The sequence below is a fragment of the Polyodon spathula genome, chromosome 23, assembly GCF_017654505.1.
Source record: "Polyodon spathula isolate WHYD16114869_AA chromosome 23, ASM1765450v1, whole genome shotgun sequence".
Taxonomy (NCBI): Eukaryota; Metazoa; Chordata; class Actinopteri; order Acipenseriformes; family Polyodontidae; genus Polyodon; species Polyodon spathula.
In genome coordinates this window covers 5205503-5228798 of record NC_054556.1, presented here as the reverse complement: position 1 = coordinate 5228798, position 23296 = coordinate 5205503, and the positions used below count along the sequence as shown (strand labels likewise).

The window sequence follows — 23296 nt, the reverse complement described above, 5'->3', positions numbered from 1 at the left end:
AAAAAAAACCCTCAACATTAATAAAAATATATTTGTGATAAAATTGCTGTTTTCCTACTGTTAGGTTTCATGTTGAAGTTTCAATCCTAGGTCACCCCTAGGGAAAGTTCAATTGGTCTTATGAGTTTTATACGAGGGCAGCTGCAAGTTCTGTGGCTGCCTGTTTTATAATTACTCTTCATTACCATGCAGTCACGCTATAGACACCTCCATATCTGTACAGGTTATAACAATACCTGTAAGATGAATTGGACCTTGCGGTGCTGTTTTGTATTTTCCTGGATCACTTGTAATAACTTTCAATACTTTTTTGGCATGATGTACTGCTTCAGGCAGCTTGGTGGGATGTTTACATTTGTGGCTGTAGTCCCGGAATCAGCTCAGTGACAACACACCTTATAATATACAAACTTGCAAATGTTTATAACAAAGTGATCTGAAGAATTCACAGACCGTCACTTTATTTTAGAAAAACCTAAGCAGTGTCGCTGTCCTCCACCGACAGGATGGCAGCGTTTGAATGACCGGCTACTTGTACTGCAGTGGGCAGGTAAAACGTGATTCCTGCAGTCTTACGAACACAAGTCAGTCTTATTTCAAGTAGCACTTTGATGGCTGGAGTTTGGTGTCCCACAAAATGAGGCCAGCAGAGCAGACTATGCAGTTTCAGCTGGCAAATCCAATCACAACATTGCTTGTACACCCCCTAGTGTCAGTCATAAAATTGACAGAAACGGGATGCCAAAAAGCTAAACCCAGTTGTGAGTAAAGTCGTAACCAATTCTGGAAGACCTAGTTGTGGGTCTAAATAATTTGTTTGCGATAACCACTTTAAAAGAAAATGTACCCTTTATATACAAAAAGTTTTCAATTATAGCGTTTTAGTCTTTTTGAACTGCCTTTCATAATAAATTATACAGCTCCCACGTCACTTGTATATATGTCTAATTTTAGTTTTATTTAAGCTTTGAAACAGAGGAGTCTCGGACTCTGTGCTGTCAGGTGATCTCCTAGTTCAGCTGACATCTGGGCCATGCTGAAGTGTGACACTGCTTTTATGAATAACCTTTTCAGACCAGGATTGCAGATTTTGCTGAAATGAATAGTTGTTTGTTCCAGTACTGAAGCAGAGGAAATAAGATAATGTAAAATAATTAACGACCAGTCACTGTTTTGTGGTTTAGAGAAGTCTTTTTTTTTTTTTTTTTTGTTATCAAATAGATACCCATGAATCAAGTATTTTTCAAAGATATGTAGGCTTATTCATTGGAATAAGGGGGGAATTAACAAATAACCCCATAACCTTAAGTTAAACCAACTTTAAAAAGCATGACATTCTGTGGAGTATCTTAAGACAGCCATGGCCCACAACAGCCTGGTTTGACCAAGTCTACCCTTTGGGGAACCCACTGTACTTTTAACTCTATGTAGTAAAGCAATGTATTTCATTTGCTCCCATTACTGGTTAATTAAAACCTGAAATGTAGCAGCCTAATTGGCTAATACAGGGTCACATGCCCACACCACATAAGTCTTTCACCACTCTTGCAGTCAACAGTGCCCTCTGTCACATCCCAGCTCAGTGTAGCATTTTAATATCTGAACCTCTCCTCTTATTAAATACAGAAGACAAACTACTTGGCTCATTTTTTTTTTTTTTTTTAATTACCAGAAATGATACTAAAACACATGCTATCTATTCCCTTTCTATCACACTACAGGTAATGGCTTGGTTTTCACCATAGAGCACTGCAGAGCATTATGCATAAGACATGCTGCCTGGGGAGTCTCATCTCCACTTCTTCTGTTCAATTTATTCTATGAAAGTGATCACATGGCAGAATACAAAGAAAGCATCAGTAACTTCAAAAAATACATTTTTTTATATTATCTTTAACAATGAAACTAACTGAAAATAGCTCACAGAAGTACAAGCACAGTGGGCATCATGAGGTGCTTTATAACCAATAGATATACACCACTTTCACATGTTCTGCTAACAAGAAAAAAAAAAAAACAAGACCACGTTCTCATTTTCTTTTCTTTATTTGATGTCATGAGTATTAATTTTTGTAAGCTACAAAATTGTACAAATGGTAACATGTTAAAAGAAAAAAAAATCTCAAAACACAGTTTTGTACAAAAATACAGAATATTTACAGTTTAGTTTAATACGACACAATGTCGAACACAGCACTTCAATTAAGGAACAGAAAACAAACATTCACCTGCTAGATCTCTACTGGGCTCACACATACTAAACTGGATTAAGGCATAGCGCTATTTATACTTTCTTTTGTAAAATTCCATCATGCTTTGATGTGGCCAAGTAACAACAATTAATTCTAATTTATGGAAAGATAGTTGTAATTATCTTTAAATGAGCTCAGGAATAAATCTATTCCATTATTCACCTAAAACAACTGTTAATGTCTAATGATTGGTTTTTATAAGAAGTCTCTAAAGGGATATTTAAAATTGTACAAATAACTTTAAATCAAGACACGTAAAAAAAAAAAAAATCAGACCTGTCTTTCAGTAAAGTAAATGATATACTCAGGATCCTGGATGTTTATTTACTAGTACGAAGCTGTAGTGTGATCATCTGCTGGCTGTCAATGCACTCTCTGAGCTTGTCTTCAGTCAAAGTCAGTCTCTGTTCAAGTATAGCCACTGTCTGGGGGTGGGTGAGGAATAAGAAAATAAAATGTATTTTAGTCCACGTTACAGATCTCCAGTTATCACATAAAGAGATCAAACGAAACATGATTAATGTTTCATACACATACATACATACACACGACAAGCCCACAGCTGGTTACAAACCCAGCCCATATGCAGTATATACTATGCTATTGTATTTGTTTCTGGCTGCACACGCAGATTCAGAAGCAGACAGAAAAGTCAGCTGTATCTGCTTTACATCCCGAATGAGTCCTTGAAATACAATTCCATACAAGATTTTGTATTTTTTAAATTTTTTTTTAGCTCACTCCACCATGAATAAGCATCATTGTCCTGAATCAAGCTATACATGGAATGTAGTATACATATCAAACTGAGCTAGTTTTGAACTCATTAATCGTTCATGTTTTAAGTGCTTTTGTGGACTATCAAAAAGAATGCACTGGCAATAGGACAATCTTTATAGCGATATACTTTTTTGTTCAGTCTTCAGCAGATGGATGGTTAATTTTTTTTAAGGAGAATCATCTAAAACAGAAGGGGTTTCTAAAGCAAAATATATCAATATCATGGTATACCTGTCCCTGACCCCATGGGAGCACTGAAGTGGTTGGAGTTACCTTGTCTGCAGACTTGCCTTACATATATTGTCCAGATTATTGACTGACAGGCTGAGCTCTACAGACTCAAAGTGCTTCAGAGAGCCCCTTAGTTAATTAAAATGAAACTGCAATTTAATGTCACTGCAGTTTGGACTGTGCTTCCTTCATCTTGTACAGACGAGTACTTGGGAGTTGAAAGGCAGGAGATATAAACAGCATTCTGTTGCGGATGTACAAAATAAGGGTAATAGGTAAAAATGGGAGAGGAAATAAATTAGGGTTTGCCAACAAATGTTTTGATTTAAAGCTTTAGAAAGTAACTGAAGATGTCTGATTTTTTTCATTTCATCCATCACTACTTTCCATTATGAGAAAAAAAATAAAAATAAAAAAATGTTTAAAAAATAGACCAACAGTTTACACACATACTCAATTTTATATTGTTCATTTAATGAGCAGGGCTAAAAAGAAAACAAACAAAAAAAAAAAACCAAATACGCTATTACTGGGTTTCAAGTTCACATATATTGTGAACTTACTTTCAAATGCCCCAAAACCATATATAAGGATTTTTCTTGTATAAAAGAGACCTAAATAATGAATAAAACCTTAATATTAAGGGTTAGATGAGGGACTGAAATGAAGTAGTCTAGGAGTGAGTAAAGCTACCACAACCAACATAAAATTATGTTTAACCTTCAGGTCATCCCAGCTAGCATGCTTTGAACTACTACACAGGTACTTGCCATAGTTTGCAAAAAACAGTTTGGTGTCCCACAAAATGAGGCCAGCAGAGCAGACTATGCAGTTTCAGCTGGCAAATCCAATCACAACATCGCTTGTACACGGCTGTCTTTTTTCTGTGAAATTGCAGAGCTGTGCTGGCATCAGAGGCAAGTGTAGAATCTTTTGACAGAGACAAGAGACTATAGAGGCTTGATTCTAGGTATTTGCACACGAATGCATAAAAACCTTGACTCAAGGACTAAAATCAACAGAACTCCATTATACAACAGTGTTATGCACAAGAACAGTTAAATATAGCAATGTCAATTGAAGTAAAGCTAGCTAAATTAAAAAGAGGGAATAGGTTATTTTAATACTGATCAGACAAAGGGGATCCATGCAGCAATTTTTAGCTCAACAGCCTCCATACACAAAATACACCAGACATAAAATCAGTCTTACTTGCATGGGTAGTGATTTCTATTTTTAGCTTGGCAATTTCATTTATTCTCTGTGAATACTTAAAAAAGCAAACTTCTTTTTGCATGTTCTAGTCACAGTTACGGTGGCCCTGGGGTTTCTCAAACAGCGACTGCACTGTTCCAGCAGAGGGTTTGGGGTCATCACAGCTCGGGAATGGCTCAGTTTTGTGCACTCCAACATGCGGCTGAGTCTGAGAATCGAGAGTCAACAGGCTTCCTGAATAAGTCTCCCGGGGCCAAGGAGCCATAACAAGATAAAGTCTGCTGGTATTTCATGCTACAGGGAAAGGGTTTTGCATTTCCTTCCCTTTCTTCACCACCAGCCAGAACCAGTGTGCTTTTCCAGATCAATACAGTGCGCTTATCACACCATCATGAGCTTGCAAGCTGTGCTGCCAGCGATATCATTCATCCTGTATGGCAGAGGACAAACCAGTTTTATCAAATCATCAGGGTTTTTCTTTTTTTTTGCTTATTGTTTAACATGCACAATAACATTTATCCTCCTGCAAATACAAAAGTGGAGCCATCAGTGTCACAACCCCAACGACTGTGTACAAAATGTAAGCATGGCATACATACAGCACAGCCATACAGTTTCTCCATGCATCCTAGGTTCTGCTACTCTCTATAACATGTCTTACAGCATGCTGTAGCTAATCACAATTGGCCAGTGGTTACTGCACGTCCATAAAGACACACAACGACAGGCAACTAATTTTGTCTGTAAAACGACATCAGGAATACTACACTTTTGTCCTTGGCAGAAGCTTCTACATCCACAGCCTTTAAAGTTCTGGTAAAGTGTAACTTTTTATCTCTTTTCTCTGAAGATCTGCTGTATAGTTTGTTGTTCAGCAAGATGAGAAGAGAGTACTAAATATAACATTAACACCATTAGTCATTATGTATTTACTTTTATTTAGCTTAATATGTTATGAAACTCCAGAGGATAAGAGGCACACTAATGGTTAAGCTAGTATACAAATATAAACTGCTACTGCATGTTATTTAAACTGATCCATGATACTGTGTTACAATTCTGAACTATTATATATTGAATGATAGTTTACAGGAACAATTTTAAAGCATACTGGCTGAAGTCCAATAAACTGTGTTTTCCTAGCTCAAAACCTTTACACACATTTCTAAATACTAACATTTCTCATTACCGTTTGGAAAGTCTGCATCTTGTATGCCTTTCACATTGCCTCACACTTTGAAATTTCTGTCTGTGATACAACAGTACCAAACATTACTAAAATAAAATTAAAGCACACAGGAGCTTGTAACTTCAACAGTTATAATTAGGCCTGCCACTTTTTGATATTAAATCGGTAAAGCTCTTTAAAACGTCGAAATCTCCAAAAATATGAGTTTGAAATAAATTTCTATAGGATAAACATCAGTAAAACCCCACTCTCTATTTTTTTTTATTTTCTTACCAAAAATAATCATTTAGAAATCATCTCTAGTTTGTGTAGTTTTTATACTCATTTCTGCTCTGAATGGCTAGGGGTTCTTGTCAATCATCTCAGTGGTCTGTTAGTACAGTAGTTTCACTGTCACTGTCATTTCAAACTGTTGTGACAGATCTCTTTGACTGAAGCAGTGCTACTATGCTCTCATTTGCTGAAATGACTGTCAATCGTCAAGACCGGCACCGACTGTGCACTTTCATTTGCCAGCTACAGCGCCTGTCATTCAAAGTGCCTACTTTGAAATTAGCAGGTTAAGGTGTAGGTAGGCTTTTGACAGTGACAGTTACTAGTTTGATTTGAAAATGGGCTGCAAGAGAAAAACACTTAATGAATATTGTGCACAACACCCTGACTGAAGGCTCAAGTTTCGTCTGCATTACCTTCCAGTGACTCAGAGTCTGACTGTGCTGAAGCAGGGGAGGGGGAGCTCAGACTCCAAATAATATGTGCAAGTTAGTTCTGTTCAACTATCTAATGTTTCGTTCTGTGCATATTATTTTTACTCATAAAATGTAAAATACACTTTTATATGCTGCGTTTTCTACGGTTTATTTGAGACAATTTTTTAATTTGTGTAGGATCTACCGTATATCTATACAAGGTATAGCTCTGCTGTGACCAAACGTTATTTCAGTTAGAATGTTGGTAACCATGGTTTTGTTGCATGTTGAATATGATAAAGGGGTTTTGCTAAATAAGACATTTCTCAAATGGCATAGTCTGTTTTTTTTTTTTTTTTTTTTAAGCATAACGGTCTATTTCACCCATTCTCTGCTTGAATGGAAAAATAAATCGCATTAATCGTGGATTTTGAAAAAAAAAAAAACTAATAGTAGCAAGCTTACTTATAATATATTTAATTTCTGCTAGCAAAAAACTGACTTCTAAACTGGTGGGGTAAAGTGTTAGTCCAGCAAACATCACAAAGTACTCAATCCACAAAGATGAAGAATGAGGCCATAGTTTCTTGAAGGTTACAGTACTTGATTTAGTGTGTATTTAAACCTTACGCGATGTCAAGAGGCACCATTAGCCCTTTGTTGTCCTATGTCAGACCAGGTCAAACATCATCCAAAAGACATCATTCACAGGTCCCCAGTCGTTCTTTCCGAAAAAAGCAGAGAAAGGCTTTCAATGGCCAAGACAAGCCAAAAAAGAGGCGGATCTGAGCAATACGCATAGTCCCTACACCACAGACAACACAGGCATAAGCAACCAAGATAGCTGCTTCTCCATCCAGCACTCAAACAAAATCAGAGATCTGTTAAGCTTTTTGAGATGTTCTAGTAATAAAATAATGAGTTGGATAGCATTATTGAGGAGTTTGTGATAAATCAAGTGATCAGGAGATGATTTATCAGTAGAAGACGTATGTGATAAATACAGTGAACAAGGGCTAAAAGCCCCTCCATCCCCTTGCCTGGTCTTGAGGTTAGGCATGGTGCACGGTGGGTTTGCTTATTTAGGTTGTTGCTTTCACTACTAATAAGGAAAGTGTCAAGAAGATAAAGGGAGTCACTTCATAAGACTTTGAGGAAGTTGCCAAAGTGTGACTGAGAAGAGAAGACCTGCCTGATAGGTCAGAGGGAGCTGCTCCCTGTGAATGGCTGAAGGCCTGGAATGTCAATAAATGGACCCATGTGCATGGTCGCCTCTTCACCCCTGTCTTCGTGAAGACCAGACTTATTTATCACATGCTATTGGAGGTGCAGTGGCACAAACCCACTTCCACTCATAATGGAAATCATCTGCTGCACTGCTCCCCTCCTGCCCACCCCCCCAGGTAACATACAAATACCAGCATCCAGGTCAAGCAATAAAAACACATGGAAACATTCAACAGCAAAGGGAGCACACTGGCATGGTTTAATTTGTGAAGATCACCACAGAGCAAACATCAAAATACTGGCCCTGAGCAAACAAAGGCTATAGCTAAACTAATCACAGCTGGAATGAATTAGGCTTCTTGTTGCACAGCATAACAAGGCACTTTTTCAAAAGACATTTTAAATGCAGAAATGAATAATTATCTTCATCCTTCCGAAAAAAGATAAGATGGATCAAAAGTTCAGTGGAGTGCCGTTTTCTGAATGGGTTATGTTTGAATGTAATTTTACATCAGTGCTTATTTATGGCTCCGGCATAGGGATGCACTCAGTTATTGATATCAAAGGCTAAAAGATAATCCCTGCCCTAAGAAAGTTTCATTCTTTCTGTTTTTTTTTTTTTTTTTTATCTTGCCAGCTGAAAGAGAAACCCGTTAGGAGTTTTGAATACGTTATCAGATGTAATGTCTGTTTATTATAGCTTTTTCCACAGTCATTGTGGATTAATTGAGGTACAAACCCCAAGCCCCCCCACCCCAACTTATTATTCCAGACCACCTTTGTAGTCCTTAGTACATTATAATGGTTTTAACTTACCATAAACCTAAACACAACCAAATTTGCCATTGCATCCTACCATGCAAAGAGATATACTAAGTCAGGTCAGTACAGTTTCTTAGTAATGCAAAAGAAATTAAAGAAAATATATCAGAAGTTACCCTAAAAATCTGTACCAGTTTTAAATATTGTGTATTGAGTAGACTGTCAAATTGGCTTCTGATTACTTTTAGACAATTATAAATAACTGGTATAACAAGCAGAGCCACATTTACTTTACAGCAGAGCCCAGGGAGAATGGGTTAAAGCAATCACTTTTCTTCTGACCGAATTTACTAAATAAATATCATGCAATGCTGAGTTTAACTGCCTTTCCTTAATCAATGACTGCCCTAATGTTTAAGATTAGACCAGCAACCGCTGTGCTCGTTTACAGTAATGATGCACTTTCCTTATAGGCAATTTCTTTTATGTTCCACTGACTAATACTGTGAGTCAGCCTGTGGTAACAATATAAAAAAAAGGATTTCATATTTACAAATCTAAAGCTTATGAACAGCTCTGGCTCCAACTGAATTGCCATCATTACACTCCACAAGCCTGAGAAATCATCAGTGGCACATGCATTAAAAATACATATTTTATTTCTTTGTTTCAAACACTTGGAACTCTGCCAGTGGCTTTGTCTATTTAAAAATCCGCACCCTAAACGGTCTTTACTCATTTGCTAGCCTCAGACTGACAGTCATCCAGTTTTTTAGAGAGGGCAAAACAATCTAGACTTCTAATATTCTTTGTCAGTAAAATACAGCTTTTTTGTTGAATAGTGGATCACCCCCATGGGTTTATAGCAAGCTAAAAGGTATTTCACTTGACATTCACCAGTTTACACAGCATACAATTTACCATTTTGCTGTTAAGTGGCAATGATTTTGAAATATATCAACATGTGTCTATGGCAATGGCAGGGATTTTATATATAATATAATGTATATATAGTGTATACTTTATGTGCCGTTTTTGCCTGAAATAAATATTGTAACTACTGTATGGCATCCCATGTTTATAGTTAATTGACTAGGGTGAAGTAAGGCTTTTAAACGTATTCTTACTTGTGGGATATTTTTCTACTATAATAAAGTGTTAGATATATTGGTTTTGATAACGTTTAGAAAATTAACACATATTCAAATACTTCTGAATCTTGAATGAAAACTGTATTTTCAGATAAAAACAAATCATTTACTTACTACGATAGTGGTTTGGGAATGCTATATAAGTGACCTTGAGTGAAGGCCTAATCACAGTGCAGTATTTTGTATGATTGAACTGAGCTGCAAAGTGAGCAGAAACAGAAGCAATAAAGCCTCAAGAGTTTTGAGTTTCCCATTGCAGCAGCTTATTTGAGGCCAAAGGATCTAGGTTTCTGAGTATTCAATTTCCCAATAAATGGAGACTAGATATCCCATGAAACAAGAATGTGAAAGAGTCTTTAAGAGTCATAAAGGCTGAAATAAAATGCTCCCAATGTTATCTGCCAGTCAGCGAGTGTCTGTGTTATCTTACAGTCAAGGGCTATAAATAAAAACACAGTACAGACCAACCGATATTCAGACACAAGCCGACATGTCTACCCCGCCTTTATCAGAATACAGTGCATCCATTTCCTCAAGAAAGAAGAGAGATGCTTTTCTAATGCTTTTCCCCCCTCCCATGGAGCACAAGTTTATGGAATTAAAAGGTCCATGTAAACGTTTGAACTAACACTCCAAACTGGGCGATCACCTCTTAGAAATTAGGACAGAGCTGTTTTCCATACAGCACTGGTCTTGAGCTTGAATTCCACTAGATTTCTTCATGGCTTTTTTCACAGCCAAAGTTTTTAGGTCTGTGGCCATTTCCTTTTTCATTTCGCGATTATAACTAGACCAGCTTTTGTCTGCATAGTCCTCATACTCGACAACAGCTATGCAGTTACAGTACCAGCAAAGGCAAGGCACACTTAACTGCAGCTTTCAGCTCCTTAAACCAATGAGGTCTTTTATGGTTACAAGCCTCAGAAATAACAAGCCACCTGCCCCGGGCTCCTCTGTAGTTTATAAATTAAAGAAAATACTCAAAGTTGAAAATGTCCTACAGTGCTGACTGACAGAAGAAGAAAAAACACATTCCCTGCCCTTTACTTTCACTGGCTGAAGTCTGCCAGGAAAAGAGGCCTCTTCAGTTATCAAACAAAATCATGCTGTCTCCATCCACATCATACAGTGCCTATAGAAAGTCTACACCCCCTTGAACTTTTTTCACATTTTGTTGTGTCAGTGCCTCAGAGTTTTATGTGTTTAAATGAGGATTTTTTTTTCCCCCACTTATCTACATACCATACTCCACACTGCTAACAGGAAAAAAAGTTTTTATTAAGAAAAAAAGTTATATATTAAAAATATAAAACTGAAAGATCATAATTGGATAATTCTCCACCCCCCTGAGTTAATATTTGGTGGAAGCACCTTTGGCAGAAATTACAGCTGTGAGTCTGTTGGGATACGTCTCTACCAACTTTACACACCTAGATTTGGCAATATTTGACCATTGTTCTTTATAAAACTGTTCAAACTCTGTCAATTTCCTTGGGCAGCGTTGATGGACAGCAATCTTCAAGTCATGCCACAAATTTTTCGATTAGATTTAGGTCTGGGCTCTGACTGGGCCGCTCAAGGACATTTACCTTTTTGCTCCTTAGTCACTCCAGTGTAGCTTTGGCTGGGTGCTTCGAGTTGATATCATGCTGAAAGGCGAACTTTCGTTCCAGTTTCAGCTTTCTTGCAGAGGGCAGCAGGTTTTCCTCAAGGACTTCTCTGTACTTTGCTCCATTCATTTTCCCTTCTATCCTGACAAGTGCCCCAGTCCCTGCCGATGAGAAACATCCCCATAACATGATGCTACCACCACCATGCTTCACAGTAGGGATGGTGTTCTTTGGGTGATGCGCTATGTTGGGTTTGCGCCAAACATAAGGCTTTGCATTTAGACCAAAAAGTTCCATTTCAGTTTCGTCAGACCACAAAACTTTTGGCCACATGGCTACAGAATCTCCTTTTTTTGCATACCTCAAAACGGGATTCAAGGTGAGCTTTTTTGAGTTCCTTCCTGTCACCCTACCATACAGGCCAGATTTGTGGAGTGCTTGGTATATTGTTGTCACATGCACACTTTGACCAGTATTGGCCATAAAAGCCTGCAGCTCTTGCAAAGTTGCCATTGGCCTCTTGGTAGCCTCTCTGATCAGTTTCCTTCTTGATCAGTCATCCAGTTTGGAAGAACAGCCTGATCTAGGCAGGGTCATGGTGGTGCCATACACATTCCACTTCTTAATAATCGTCTTGATCCAAGAGATATTCAAGGCCTTTGATATTTTTTTATATCCTTCTCCTGATTTGTGCCTTTCAACAACTTTGTCCTGGAGTTCTTTTGAAAGTGCCTTGGTGCTCATGGTTGGAGTCTTTGCTTTGAAATACACCACCCAGCAGAGGGAACATACAGGAACTGCTGAATTTATCCTGTGAATCACTACAATTTAACACAGGTGGAGGCCACTTAACTTGGTGTGTGATTTTGAAGGCATTTTGGTAATTTAGGATTGCTATTACAAGGGGGGTGGACAGTTATCCAACCAAGCTATTTCAGTTTTTATTTTTAATTAATTTTCTACAAATTTCTAGAATATTTTTTTTACTTGGAAGTTGTGGGGTAGGATGTGTAGATAAATGAAAAAAACAATTTTAATGCATTTTAATTCCAGCATATAAGGCAACAAAAGGTAAACATTTTAAAAAGGGGGTGTAGACTTTCTATAGGCTCTGTACCGTTTCCAGTGTAAACTGAAGCAGTCTTGCCTGATATACTGCCCACACTATTAGTACAATAATTAACAGAATGATGAAGCCCATTAGGCAAGAACGCATTAGCCCATCCTGAGGTGTCTACCCTTATAAGTGCAGTGACCCACTTAGTGACAATTCAAGCCACTGCAGAGGGCCCTTGATGCACACAGTCAGATTGTAATATTAATAAATGCCCATGAAACTTAATGCAGATAATATCACAATTGTCACTTGGGTTATTATATAGATGCACGTATTTAAAAAAATTATTACTAATGACATTAACCAGTCTTCAAAGCTGTGGATTAGGCTTAGTTGGTACTCACATAGACAAATCAACTAGTTTTAAGAGCACTAGGATAGGAAATGTTCTGTTGTATAATAACTGGGACGTGGTGGGGTTATTCTAACAGTACAAACTCAAAGGGAAATTAAACTGGACTTTACGATATACACCCCCATATCAGAGCCTTTTATAAATACAAGTGAATGATGTAAAAATAAAATAATTAAACAGAGTTTTTAATCCCTCAAACTTAAGAATTTTTTTTTTTTTTAAATGAAACTAGAGTTACTGCAAAAGAAAAACCTGGCAAGGCAGTGAACAATCCCTAAATAACATAACAGTAGAAAAGGGACACGCAACCAGCATGCTAGCAAACTTCAATATTTTAAAACACAGTAAACTTTGTGGTAGAGGCAATTATACACTGCCTTCTTCAGTGCTGAAAGAGACATTCAATTAAGAGGCAGCTATAAGGAGGGTGCATTAGTTCAAATCAGGGCTATATGTTAAACAAGTACCTCAGTAGCATACATCCCAAACCATACCAGTAGAGACAAATCTAGAACCAAGCATAAGAACGTCTGACAGGCTGAAGAAAGAAAGAAAGAAAGAAACTAAAAGCACCATCAAATGGTTCTAATTACCTGGGTAAGGACATCCAGCTGGCACACTATATGTTCCAGGGTGCTAGCCAGGGCTGCTGGAACCCCATTGTCCAGAGGCTGCTGCTGTCGGGAGGTTGGAGATGAGACAGGGGTATCTTTGGGACCCTGTGAGGGACAGGTCTGGCTCAGACTCCTTTTCTCAACATGGGAAAGAGGAATGTATGAGAAGTCAACTCCTTCTGAGGACTGTGACGAGAAAAAGGACAAAGAATTGGAAAAAAAAAAAAGTGTAGATAAGTTAGATTTAGAAAACATAATCAAGCATGGGGTCATTCATAAAAATAACAGTAAACGTCACTGATCCTTGACCTTGTGCTTTGCAAACACTGTGTGAAACGAGGAGGCTTGCATTTTCACTGACTGACTTGTTTAATAAACTTACCTACTAAAATGGATAAATAACACAGTAGAAATGAGTCGTTCACTTTAAGAAACATCCACATCTACCAGTATGTCCATAATCCTCTGGTATGTGAAACTTCGTAAAATCTGCGCACTCAAGCAAACAAAACACATCTTTTATATATTAAGCAAGTGTCTCCAATAACAAAACCGGCAACATTTCAAGAGCAGTAATTCCTGCTTTAAACCGTTTCACCTTGAGCTATCCTTACAGGCAACATCTGTTCAACAGGTGCTGTAAAGGCAGATTACTGATCCAAGGTACAGTGAATAAATATGTATTGTATGATGCTGGTGACAGGGAGGCAAACAAAAGACAACAAAAGGTTGGCAGGGCAGTCTCCCACAAGCTCTCACAAGATCCCCAAAGATCATTATAAAAGCAACACATGGGTATGGCATGTATTCAGATGCTTTTTGAAAAAATACCCTATTACACACTCACATTTTGTATTTTACTATTTTTTTTTTTTTACATTAGACCCTGTAGTTGGGGGGAGCCGTAGTGGAGACCATTCTATTCATTTTCTGCCTCATAACAAGAATACAAGTGATTGTGGTTGGGAATTATAAGGCAAACGAGAGGCCTGACCATACTGGGTATTGTCTAAAAGTCTGCCACATCATAGGGAGCAAGTTATGAAAAGGTAACAAAGTTCTTCCTTTATGGTCCAAAGTTTACAGCTAGTCTGCAACGACCAAAACTTAAAATCCCTGTCTTGCAAATTAAAAATGTCAAAGTGGTAGACACCATGCCACCTAGGCTCAACGACTTGATCTCTATTGGAGATTTCTCCTGGTGGTCCTTCTTTCTGCGTATATCGCACTGCTTGTCTTATATTTTTACATTTTCCATGTTAAAATTAAAATTCAAAAGCTAGTTTTGGATTTCCCCAGGATTGATGAAGCATAAAATCTTGTGTTTTGTTTGTCCACAGTTATTCACACCTGTACCTGTCGTAGCACACTCTTAATCACGACTCCATACCCACCCTCCCTTTTTTTATTTGTTCCCAGAAAAAAAGAGTTTATTATGGCAAAAAGAAGAGAAAGAACTAAATTGTATTTTTTTTTTTTTTTAATAAAAGGGTGGTTTACACAAGCACTCAAACCATGTGGAAATCTGGCTTGAAGGTAACAGGAAGCTGCTACATCTGAAGCCTATTTAGTGTTCTTTTGTGTGCAGTTATCCAGCAGGTATGCTCTGTGTGAGGCTGGATTCACAAAATTAAATTACATTCTTAGATAGGTAAGGGAATATAAGGAAGGTAGAAGTACATACTGTACAATATAGAGAGCAAACCTGGAGCAATATTTATTTGTAGTTCATAGTAGTTTTTAGAAATAAGATACTGTGTTAGAAGAGAAAAGTACTAAGTACCTTCTGGCATATTAAATTGACATTATATAAAATCAGAGGAAACCGACCAATCCTGAAAAAAATAATATTAAAAGTTGGATTTTTCTTCAAACACATGGAATAATAGGTTTGCTTTATCTGGAAATTAAGAAACATCTGGTCATCAAGTGATTTGTTAAAAGATAATTAACTGGGAGTGTGCAGAATTAAACAAATTAGTGACTTCCCTAGATTTACCACCTCTCGATGTATCAAAGAGTTACAGACCCCTTGCAGTGTTCAAGAAACACATCATTTTACCTATGCTGTATCCTGTGTTGTTCACATCACAGCAATTGTTTTCAACACATTCCCGACAGTTTTTAGATTTTTTTCATCAATATGTTTCAAAATGTAATGCTGCTATACAGACAATACAGGACACAGCAAAGGTACTTTCCAAGGTGTTCTGTAACATTTGAATACATCTCAGTCATGCACTTTACATAAAAGGTTTTTTTATTGGTTCTTAGAAATGGCCTGATCTCCATCAGGAGTATCTCTTGATTGCTTGCAAAACCTTGCAGTTCAAATATTTGTATACATAGTATATACTTTATATAAACCCAGACTGGTTATTGGAGCACACACTGCATGGCTAGATTGAACAGTTTACCAAGCAATATGGATCTGGTCCAGAATACACAGATTGCAGCACAGATAGTTTTTTTTTCTGTTTTAAACAATAGAGCACTGTTGGTCTCATACAGGCATCACAATGTCAACACAGATAATTACTGTATGACCTACAAAATATCAGGCAGTACCTGTATATTTAAAAGAAAAAAAAGTAAAAGCAGAATACAATAAGTAGAAGTGACAAGTTGTGAACGATGTGCTGCATGTGTTAAATGCTGTTCTGACATGATTCCAAAACCCCTTAATCATCTGAAATTGCTTTTGGATTGTATAAAAGTACTTTTGTTAGATTAGTTTACTTCTCTTACTGTTTCCCTTTTATCCTACTTCACCACCAGCTCATGATGGACAAAATGACCCTTTTGTGCCTTTATAGGAATGGCGATTAACAAAGCATGTAGAAATTCAAAGACTAATTTCTGACGACGAAACGGATAGTGGACTGCAGATATACTCAAATGTTTTTTTTGTTTTTTTTTACTCTGCAGTTTGTTTTCCCAATGCCACTCATATTATTGATTTCACACCAGTCTTCTCTAGTAAAGTCAATGTCAAAGTAAATCTCTCTCTCGGGCAAAAAATGTTTTGTTGTAATTACCCCTTATCGGCTTGCAATTGTGTGTGTGTTCCGTTCACACTGGCAGCTGAAAAGGCAGGGGGACATCTTTATTTACCCTCATTTCCTGCTAGAGGGAGACAACCATTCCTCCCCCCCCCCCTCCAAAGGAAATTAGATTTTCAGTTTTTACTGCATCCAATTCCAAACTGGTTGAGATGCCATAAATCTGGTGAAAAAAAACTGAAAAGCCCCCAAGCAAACAGTAGCAAGGTAAAATTAACGATTGGTGAAGAAAATAGCTGTTGGCAACAGCCTCATAATACATCTGCTGCAGCTGCTTACACATATGTCCATTTACAGCATGTGATTCACAATGACTTATGATACAGCAGATGTAATGAATCACCTGGACTGGAAAAACTAACAGTGGAAAAGTTTCCTCAGGACATCTGACATGTATCTTTAGACAAGAAAGACAAAGCCATTATTGCCATATAGTTAACTTTTACCATGGCAAAAAATATTTTGTGTCATTCTTTTCCTGCTCCTTATATTTGCTAAAATTATGAAAAAAATTCTACTTTGAATTCAAATGTATTTTGCTTAATGAATGAAAATAAATAAAGCAAAGAAGTATCAAAGAGTGTATTGATGCACAATGCAAAAACATTGATCATTGGTGTCAGAAGTTTACTGTTTTAGTAGCTTGGGCATTAGAAATCAAACAAGTCTATCCTGGACTCTCAAAGGTATTCAGTGGAATGTATATGTTTGATCTCTAAACCTGCTACCATGTGTTCTGGGGAATGAAGATGTCCACAGACCTGATAACAGAAGACAGACTCCTTCTATGCTGCCTGGTTGCTTATCTGAGCTGGAGTGCAAGGGAGGTTTTGTTACAGGCCCAGTGCCTAGCAGAACGGCTCCTCCTGCTTTGAAGTAAGAGTCAGCAACCTTTTTTTTTTTTTTTTTCCTTTCAACGCTCAGCTACCATCAATCCGACTTTAAGCACGGTTATTGTATGTCTGCACAGGGTTATAAAAGAAAGGAACAGCAGAAGAGGACACAAACCAGAAGGAAATAAGGGCTTACAATGCATGTTACTGTACTCTGTCCAGTTCACTCTTGGCAAATCCTTACAAGCTCCTAAAATACTCCCTTCATTCAGCACAGTTTAATTTTCTAGAGAAAAAAAAAAAAAACAACATCAATTCTTGATGGTCTACGCAAGTGCCTCTATCAGTTAGCTTCATTTATAAATGTAGCCGGCCCCACCCCCCCACATTTCTCACCACAGAGAGGGTTAATCTAACCTCATATTATTATCTTTGGGCGCCTTCTGATTCCACTTTCGTAATTTGAAAAAAGACAAAGCTAATGTTATATCTATGATACAGATCCAGGATAAAAAGGCTTACTACATAGGCAATGGTCAATTCTGTATTCCAAAAAAAGATAAAAAAAAACAAAAAACAATTAGAGCAATTACTGAATGTACCAATTATTTGATGTTGTAAAACCTGTGGTGGTGTTCTGTAAAAAAAATTGTTATTTTGTGTTGGATGGTCAAACTGATCGAGTTTGTAATCTCCAGGAACCCACACAATTACAAAAAGACACTAAAACTACCTCCAGATGCTTAGGGTTAATGAACGCTATCATCCAAAAGTATCTAAAATGTTCCATAGTGACGATTACTGGGTTGTATATTTGTTTACTGTTTTGAAAAACAGTTTGCTTAAATGTTTCAACATGGTTTTTAAAATGAAATGAGCAATGGAGCACATAATGCTGACACAATGTTATCCCTCAAAGCATTGCTTCGGACAGATGGGAGCAATTTATTTATACTGTAGCTACTGTGGCAAACTGGGGTAAGCTTGCCACTTTCAGGACCTCTTCACACTTGCCTTCTTGTGTAAAATGAACACTCAAAAAGCACAGGTAGGTATCAACAGGGCATGGCCTGTACACTTATTAACACAAAACAAATCAACACAAAACAAAAGCCTGACTCCTCCAAGGAGTACTAACTAAACTGTTTCCAAGTTTTAACTAGAACCGGACGGCTAAGCTGTTTATAGGTAACCATAACGAAAACCAAAACGGTCCCCATCCCCATCCCCATCCTCATCCTCATCCTCATCCCTGACCACACAGGCCTCTCCTCTGGCCTTAACATTAACACAGACACAGACCAACATTTTGACCTGCTTATATACACCTGCCTACTAATTACACAGTGGTGTACCTAATTAAATTAATAAAACAATTAACACAGTAGTTTAAACCTGTGGATGTGTTACAACAGGCACAAAACAAACATTCCCCAGTGAGCAGGGCTTTGGCCCTGTCACACTATTTATTTGGGATGTCCTTTTTTTTTTATTATTATTTTATTTAGTGTGCCCAATTCTTTTACCCCAATTTTTGCCCCCAATTTGGAATGTCCAATTATTTTTTCTACTCACCACAACAATTCCCCACAAAGATCAGGAGATCCAAAGATTAAATGGGCGTCCTCCGATCTCACAACCAAGCCAGCTTCCTCTTCTACACCCAGAAACTCAAGACCAGATGTCAGCGAGCTACCACCTCTGCAGGACAAAGGCCAACCCTGCAGGTCTCTGCTCTGAGCTCACTGGACGTCTGGCCGGCAGTCAGGAGTCAAGGGTGAGAAGAAGCAGTCCCTGCCAGTTTTGCCTCCCTAACCCACAGTAGTGCCAGAGCCAATGAGATGCTCCCTTCGGAATCACAGTGAAAGACTCAGCACAGCCAGGACGCGAGCCTGCGCTATATGACTCACCCTGCACACCACTACGCTACACTTTTACCAGGTGAGCCACTCGGGGGACCCCTTCTTTATTATCTTTAAATGAAAGTTTAGGTATTGGAACAAAAAACAAACTCAGATGAAAGTCTCATTAATACTGCAACTGCTGCGGGAACCTGCGCACCCAGCCTTTTACAGTTACACTAATAAAGAGGGGGGTTCTTCAGGGTGAAATCCCCATTTGTCAGTGAAAAACTGACGATACTGACAGCTACTGTCTGGATATAAATACTTTCTATTACAACACCCAGAGCATGTACTGTATGTAGTGATCTTTTAAAAGGACGTCAATGCAATTTACTTGTAATAAAAAACCCACAGCTTTATTCAATCCACTGTTATTTAACATATTGAATTACATACTGATTCATACTTTTCCATATACTTAAACAAAAAACTAACCTAACATGAAATAGTATACTACTATTATGGCTTCCAGTAGTATTTTGCCTTATCATTTCGTAGTTTCTTTGATTACAAGATGGTAAATAAAATATCTAAACTATGTTCCTACTTTATTTATTTTTTAAATGATGTCTAAAAGTCTAGGTGTTGTAAAACGTTTGGCCATAGCTGTAGGACCGTACTACTTGAGTGCTAGAGTTCTGTCTCTGTTACACATGACTCCTATATGTGTTCTCAAAAGAATCTCATTCATTCTTGAAGATGATCTGAAACTTCAACAGGGCTGCTTTACCAGAGGTCACTCGAACAGGAAATGGAACAGGTGTGGAGTGCATCTAATTGGAGCCGGACAAAGAGACTCACTGAAGTGGTGACTTGAAAGCTAGGTTCACAGATTTTATTTAAAGAATCACCTGCAGCAGCCATCTCTCTCTCGATCGCCTGATGTGACGTTTGAGTTTTCTCCAGATGGCGTTCCCAACCTTCTGTGCACAGAGAACTGACGTCAAACTAATGGAGACAAGCAGCACACTATAATATGCTTTGTCTACTTTGTGTACCATTTATAAACTGCCCAGAGAAAAGGCTCAAGACGGGGGGTGATGGAATAAATCCAGTTTGTGGATGAGATAAACAGAGATTATTACAGTGAAGCAGTTTTGTAATAACCAAAAAAATACACACGTTTCATATTTTCCTTTTAAATGTAATAGTTTCATACTGAATGTCCCTTAAAAAGTGGAATTCATAACTACTTCCACTAGATCTAAATCTAATCTAAAATAGAAAATCCAACCCAATTTTTCCTGGAGAAATATGTATTTGATCATATCAAAAGGCAATCAACAGGTTGTTGCTATATATCTTTAGTAACCTTGCAACTGTTGAGGAGGACTGATGGAGAACTGTGTGACACAGGACACAGTGTCATAAATAAATAACAATGACAACAAGAGAAAGTTAAATGCTGCCCTATGTTACTTCATTTAACATATTTAGACTATTTCCAAATCACTAAAAGCTGGCGTAGTCTATTATTCCCAATGTCTTGGATTCTTTATTAAACTAGACTACCATGTGTTTTTTTTCTTGTTTTTTTTCCCCTAACTGTGAGAAATAAAAGGCCAAACATTAGCTTTTGACATTTTAATACCAAATAAGGCCCGTCAGACTAATTTACAACAGCCAGCATGAGGTTCTAGAATTACATTACATTCATTTCCTGCATGTGCTGAAATAAAAAGTGTTGTGCACATACTAAATTGCATTACATGTTTAAAGCCTTACTTGCACAGCTGGAATTCTGTGTGTTCAGGGATTGCAATCGCTTTGGGGCACTTACTGCACACTCATTTCTACTGTTTCTAAATATTTCATTATTATCACATAGATTCTGGCAATCACTCTGCTAAAAGATACCTGGAAATTCAGAATGTTGTTGAATGTCACTGTCTCAGAAGATCGGGTGGGAAAGCATTAGAATTGTAGTTCTTCAGTAAAGTTTGACTTTCAGGTGTGTTTTGAATCAGAGAACTAGAAGTAGCACATACAGTCATTATAAAGTATTAAGGTGTAACATGACCATGACGTTTTAGGAAGACTTACATTTCCTTTAATACCGGTTTTATTCTATGTCAATCAGATATAAATCACACACGATTATTACATTATAGCCTACCACTACAACTAAGTTTCCAAACAAAAAAATTACATATGGTCAAATGAATTCCTAGTGTTTAGACACTGCCTTTCCAGAAACATCCAGCTATAGGATATAATGCTATACCATACTTGACAACAACAATGCCCACTGAACTTTGTTAAAGACAGGCATAGGACACATAATAACATCTTAATAGAAGAGAAACATCATGACTTCAAGAACCCCAAGGGAATAATACGATACATTAAAACAGTGTCACAGCTGTGATACTCCTCTATAGCGATATATCTGTAACACCTTTACATTACACCTTCACAAAAACCTGCGTTCTATTGACTATTCATCAAATAGTCACTTACTGTATGTCACTAAACCATTTCACACTTCCCTTAAGGTGTTCACAGACAATGTATTATCCCAGCTGCAATGTGTGGAACCTGCACATCTTCATTTCAAGCACAGAGCAGCATTTATAATCCTCTACCAGCTGATTGATTTGAGCCAATCATTGCAGGCCTTGGATGATCAAACTAAAGAATGGTAGTGGCAAGGTAAAATTCTGTGGTTCCAAACATTTCTGAATCCTCATCTGCAAATGTCAAGCTCTCATACTAATTCTCACTATGCTATTGCATTTTAGAGCCCCATAACAAACAAGTTGTTTTACCAGTGTATTCCTATCCATATGTCAATGCACACCTATAAGCAGCTGGATTTGGCAATTACGTTCCAGCTGCAGTCCACTGTCGTATTCTAACACAGCCTTCCCTTACTGAAGAAGAGAAAAGGCCATATCACAAATGCATGCCTGCCTCTTCAAGCCTGATGCAAGGACAATTAATCTACTTACTGTAAGTAAAGCGTCAATTTGAACAAGCCTGTGTATGTGTGTGTGTGTGTGTATATATAAACTATTTAGCATCTGATAAATTGAGTGAATAAATAAACCCTGAACCTACTGTATAACGAATTCCAAGAAACGGCCAAAATGGGGCATAATTAAAAGCTGCCGTCAAACAGAAGAGATGTGTCTGTCCTGTAACAGCCTAAACCTACATAAGAGATTATTGTAATTAAACCATAGAACTGTAAGGACTCCCTTTTAATGACTTTATGGTATATATGAAATCAGAGGCGCACAGCTGTGAAATAAAGAATAATGGACAATGACTCACTCATCATCATCTCCTGGTGCCCACAAACCATTTAAAGGTGCACTTCTGGAGGATTGACATGCATTACACATGTCAAATACATTAGACATATTCAATGTACAACCTCTTGATAACCCTGCTCCAAGATAACGGTTATATGATTGAACTATTCGTATGCAAACCCTAAATTCTATGTCATGTTAGACAGACGGTGCATATAAATAAATAAAATAATGAGATGCAATCTAATAATCCTTCTCCCTGCCTAGCTCTAGGGTCTGTTAATACAGCATCACACTCTCTTTGTTTATTGTTCCATCTGATTATCCAGCAGGGGGACACTTTAAATGAAGGACACAGGAAATTGTCTGGCAAATACTACTGCAACAAAATTTGTATTTATGGCATAGCAGGTGAAGAAAGCGAAGCGCTGTAAGAGAGCAGAGGCTGCAGTGAATTGCTCAGTAACGGATGTTCATTGTTAACGAAGCACGCTCACCTCCACAGCCCTAATGAACCAAGCCTGCTGCGCAGACAGATGGTTTCTATGTTCGCAGAAGCGGGGCTGCCCTCAGGCGCTTCATGCGTCTCCAATTAGACAGGTTTTCAGGTGACCTCTGGAGGTAAACCCTGTACCGTCACTTGGAAGAGACACACCTAGAACAGACAACTGAGACAAAACCTCTCTGGAGGATGTGAATTGAAAGGATATCCGTTCAACAAAACAATTTCATGTCAATTAGGCAGTGCCCTGCAGTACGAATACAGAAGTCATAGGCTGAATCAAACCAGAACAAGGAGAAAGATTCAGAGAATAAATTAATTGTTAGACAGATGGCTCAGTTTCTCAAGATGCTACCTTGCTTCACTGCTACAGTATTTACATTTTTGTGGTTGGAGGGTGTGCAAAAAAAAAAAAAAAAATATATATATATATATATATATATATACACACACACACACACACACACACATTTTTTACACATTTTCGCACTCGATGAGATATATATATATATTATATATATATATAATATATTATAATATATATAT

The 23296-nt window shown here is 37.7% G+C and overlaps 1 protein-coding gene across 1 annotated transcript in view; it reads right to left on the bottom strand.

The window, feature by feature from the left end:
* Window positions 1–2062: 2062 nt before the first annotated feature.
* LOC121297770 (POC1 centriolar protein homolog A-like) overlaps window positions 2063–23296 on the bottom strand; it is a 41220-nt gene continuing 19986 nt past the window's right edge. The window contains exons 10-11 of the mRNA XM_041224264.1: window positions 13172–13378; window positions 2063–2677 (exon numbers count right to left, since the gene is read on the bottom strand). Coding sequence (XP_041080198.1) covers window positions 2573–2677; window positions 13172–13378 — 312 coding nt within the window. The 3' untranslated portion in view covers window positions 2063–2572. The remainder of the gene's footprint in view (window positions 2678–13171; window positions 13379–23296) is intronic.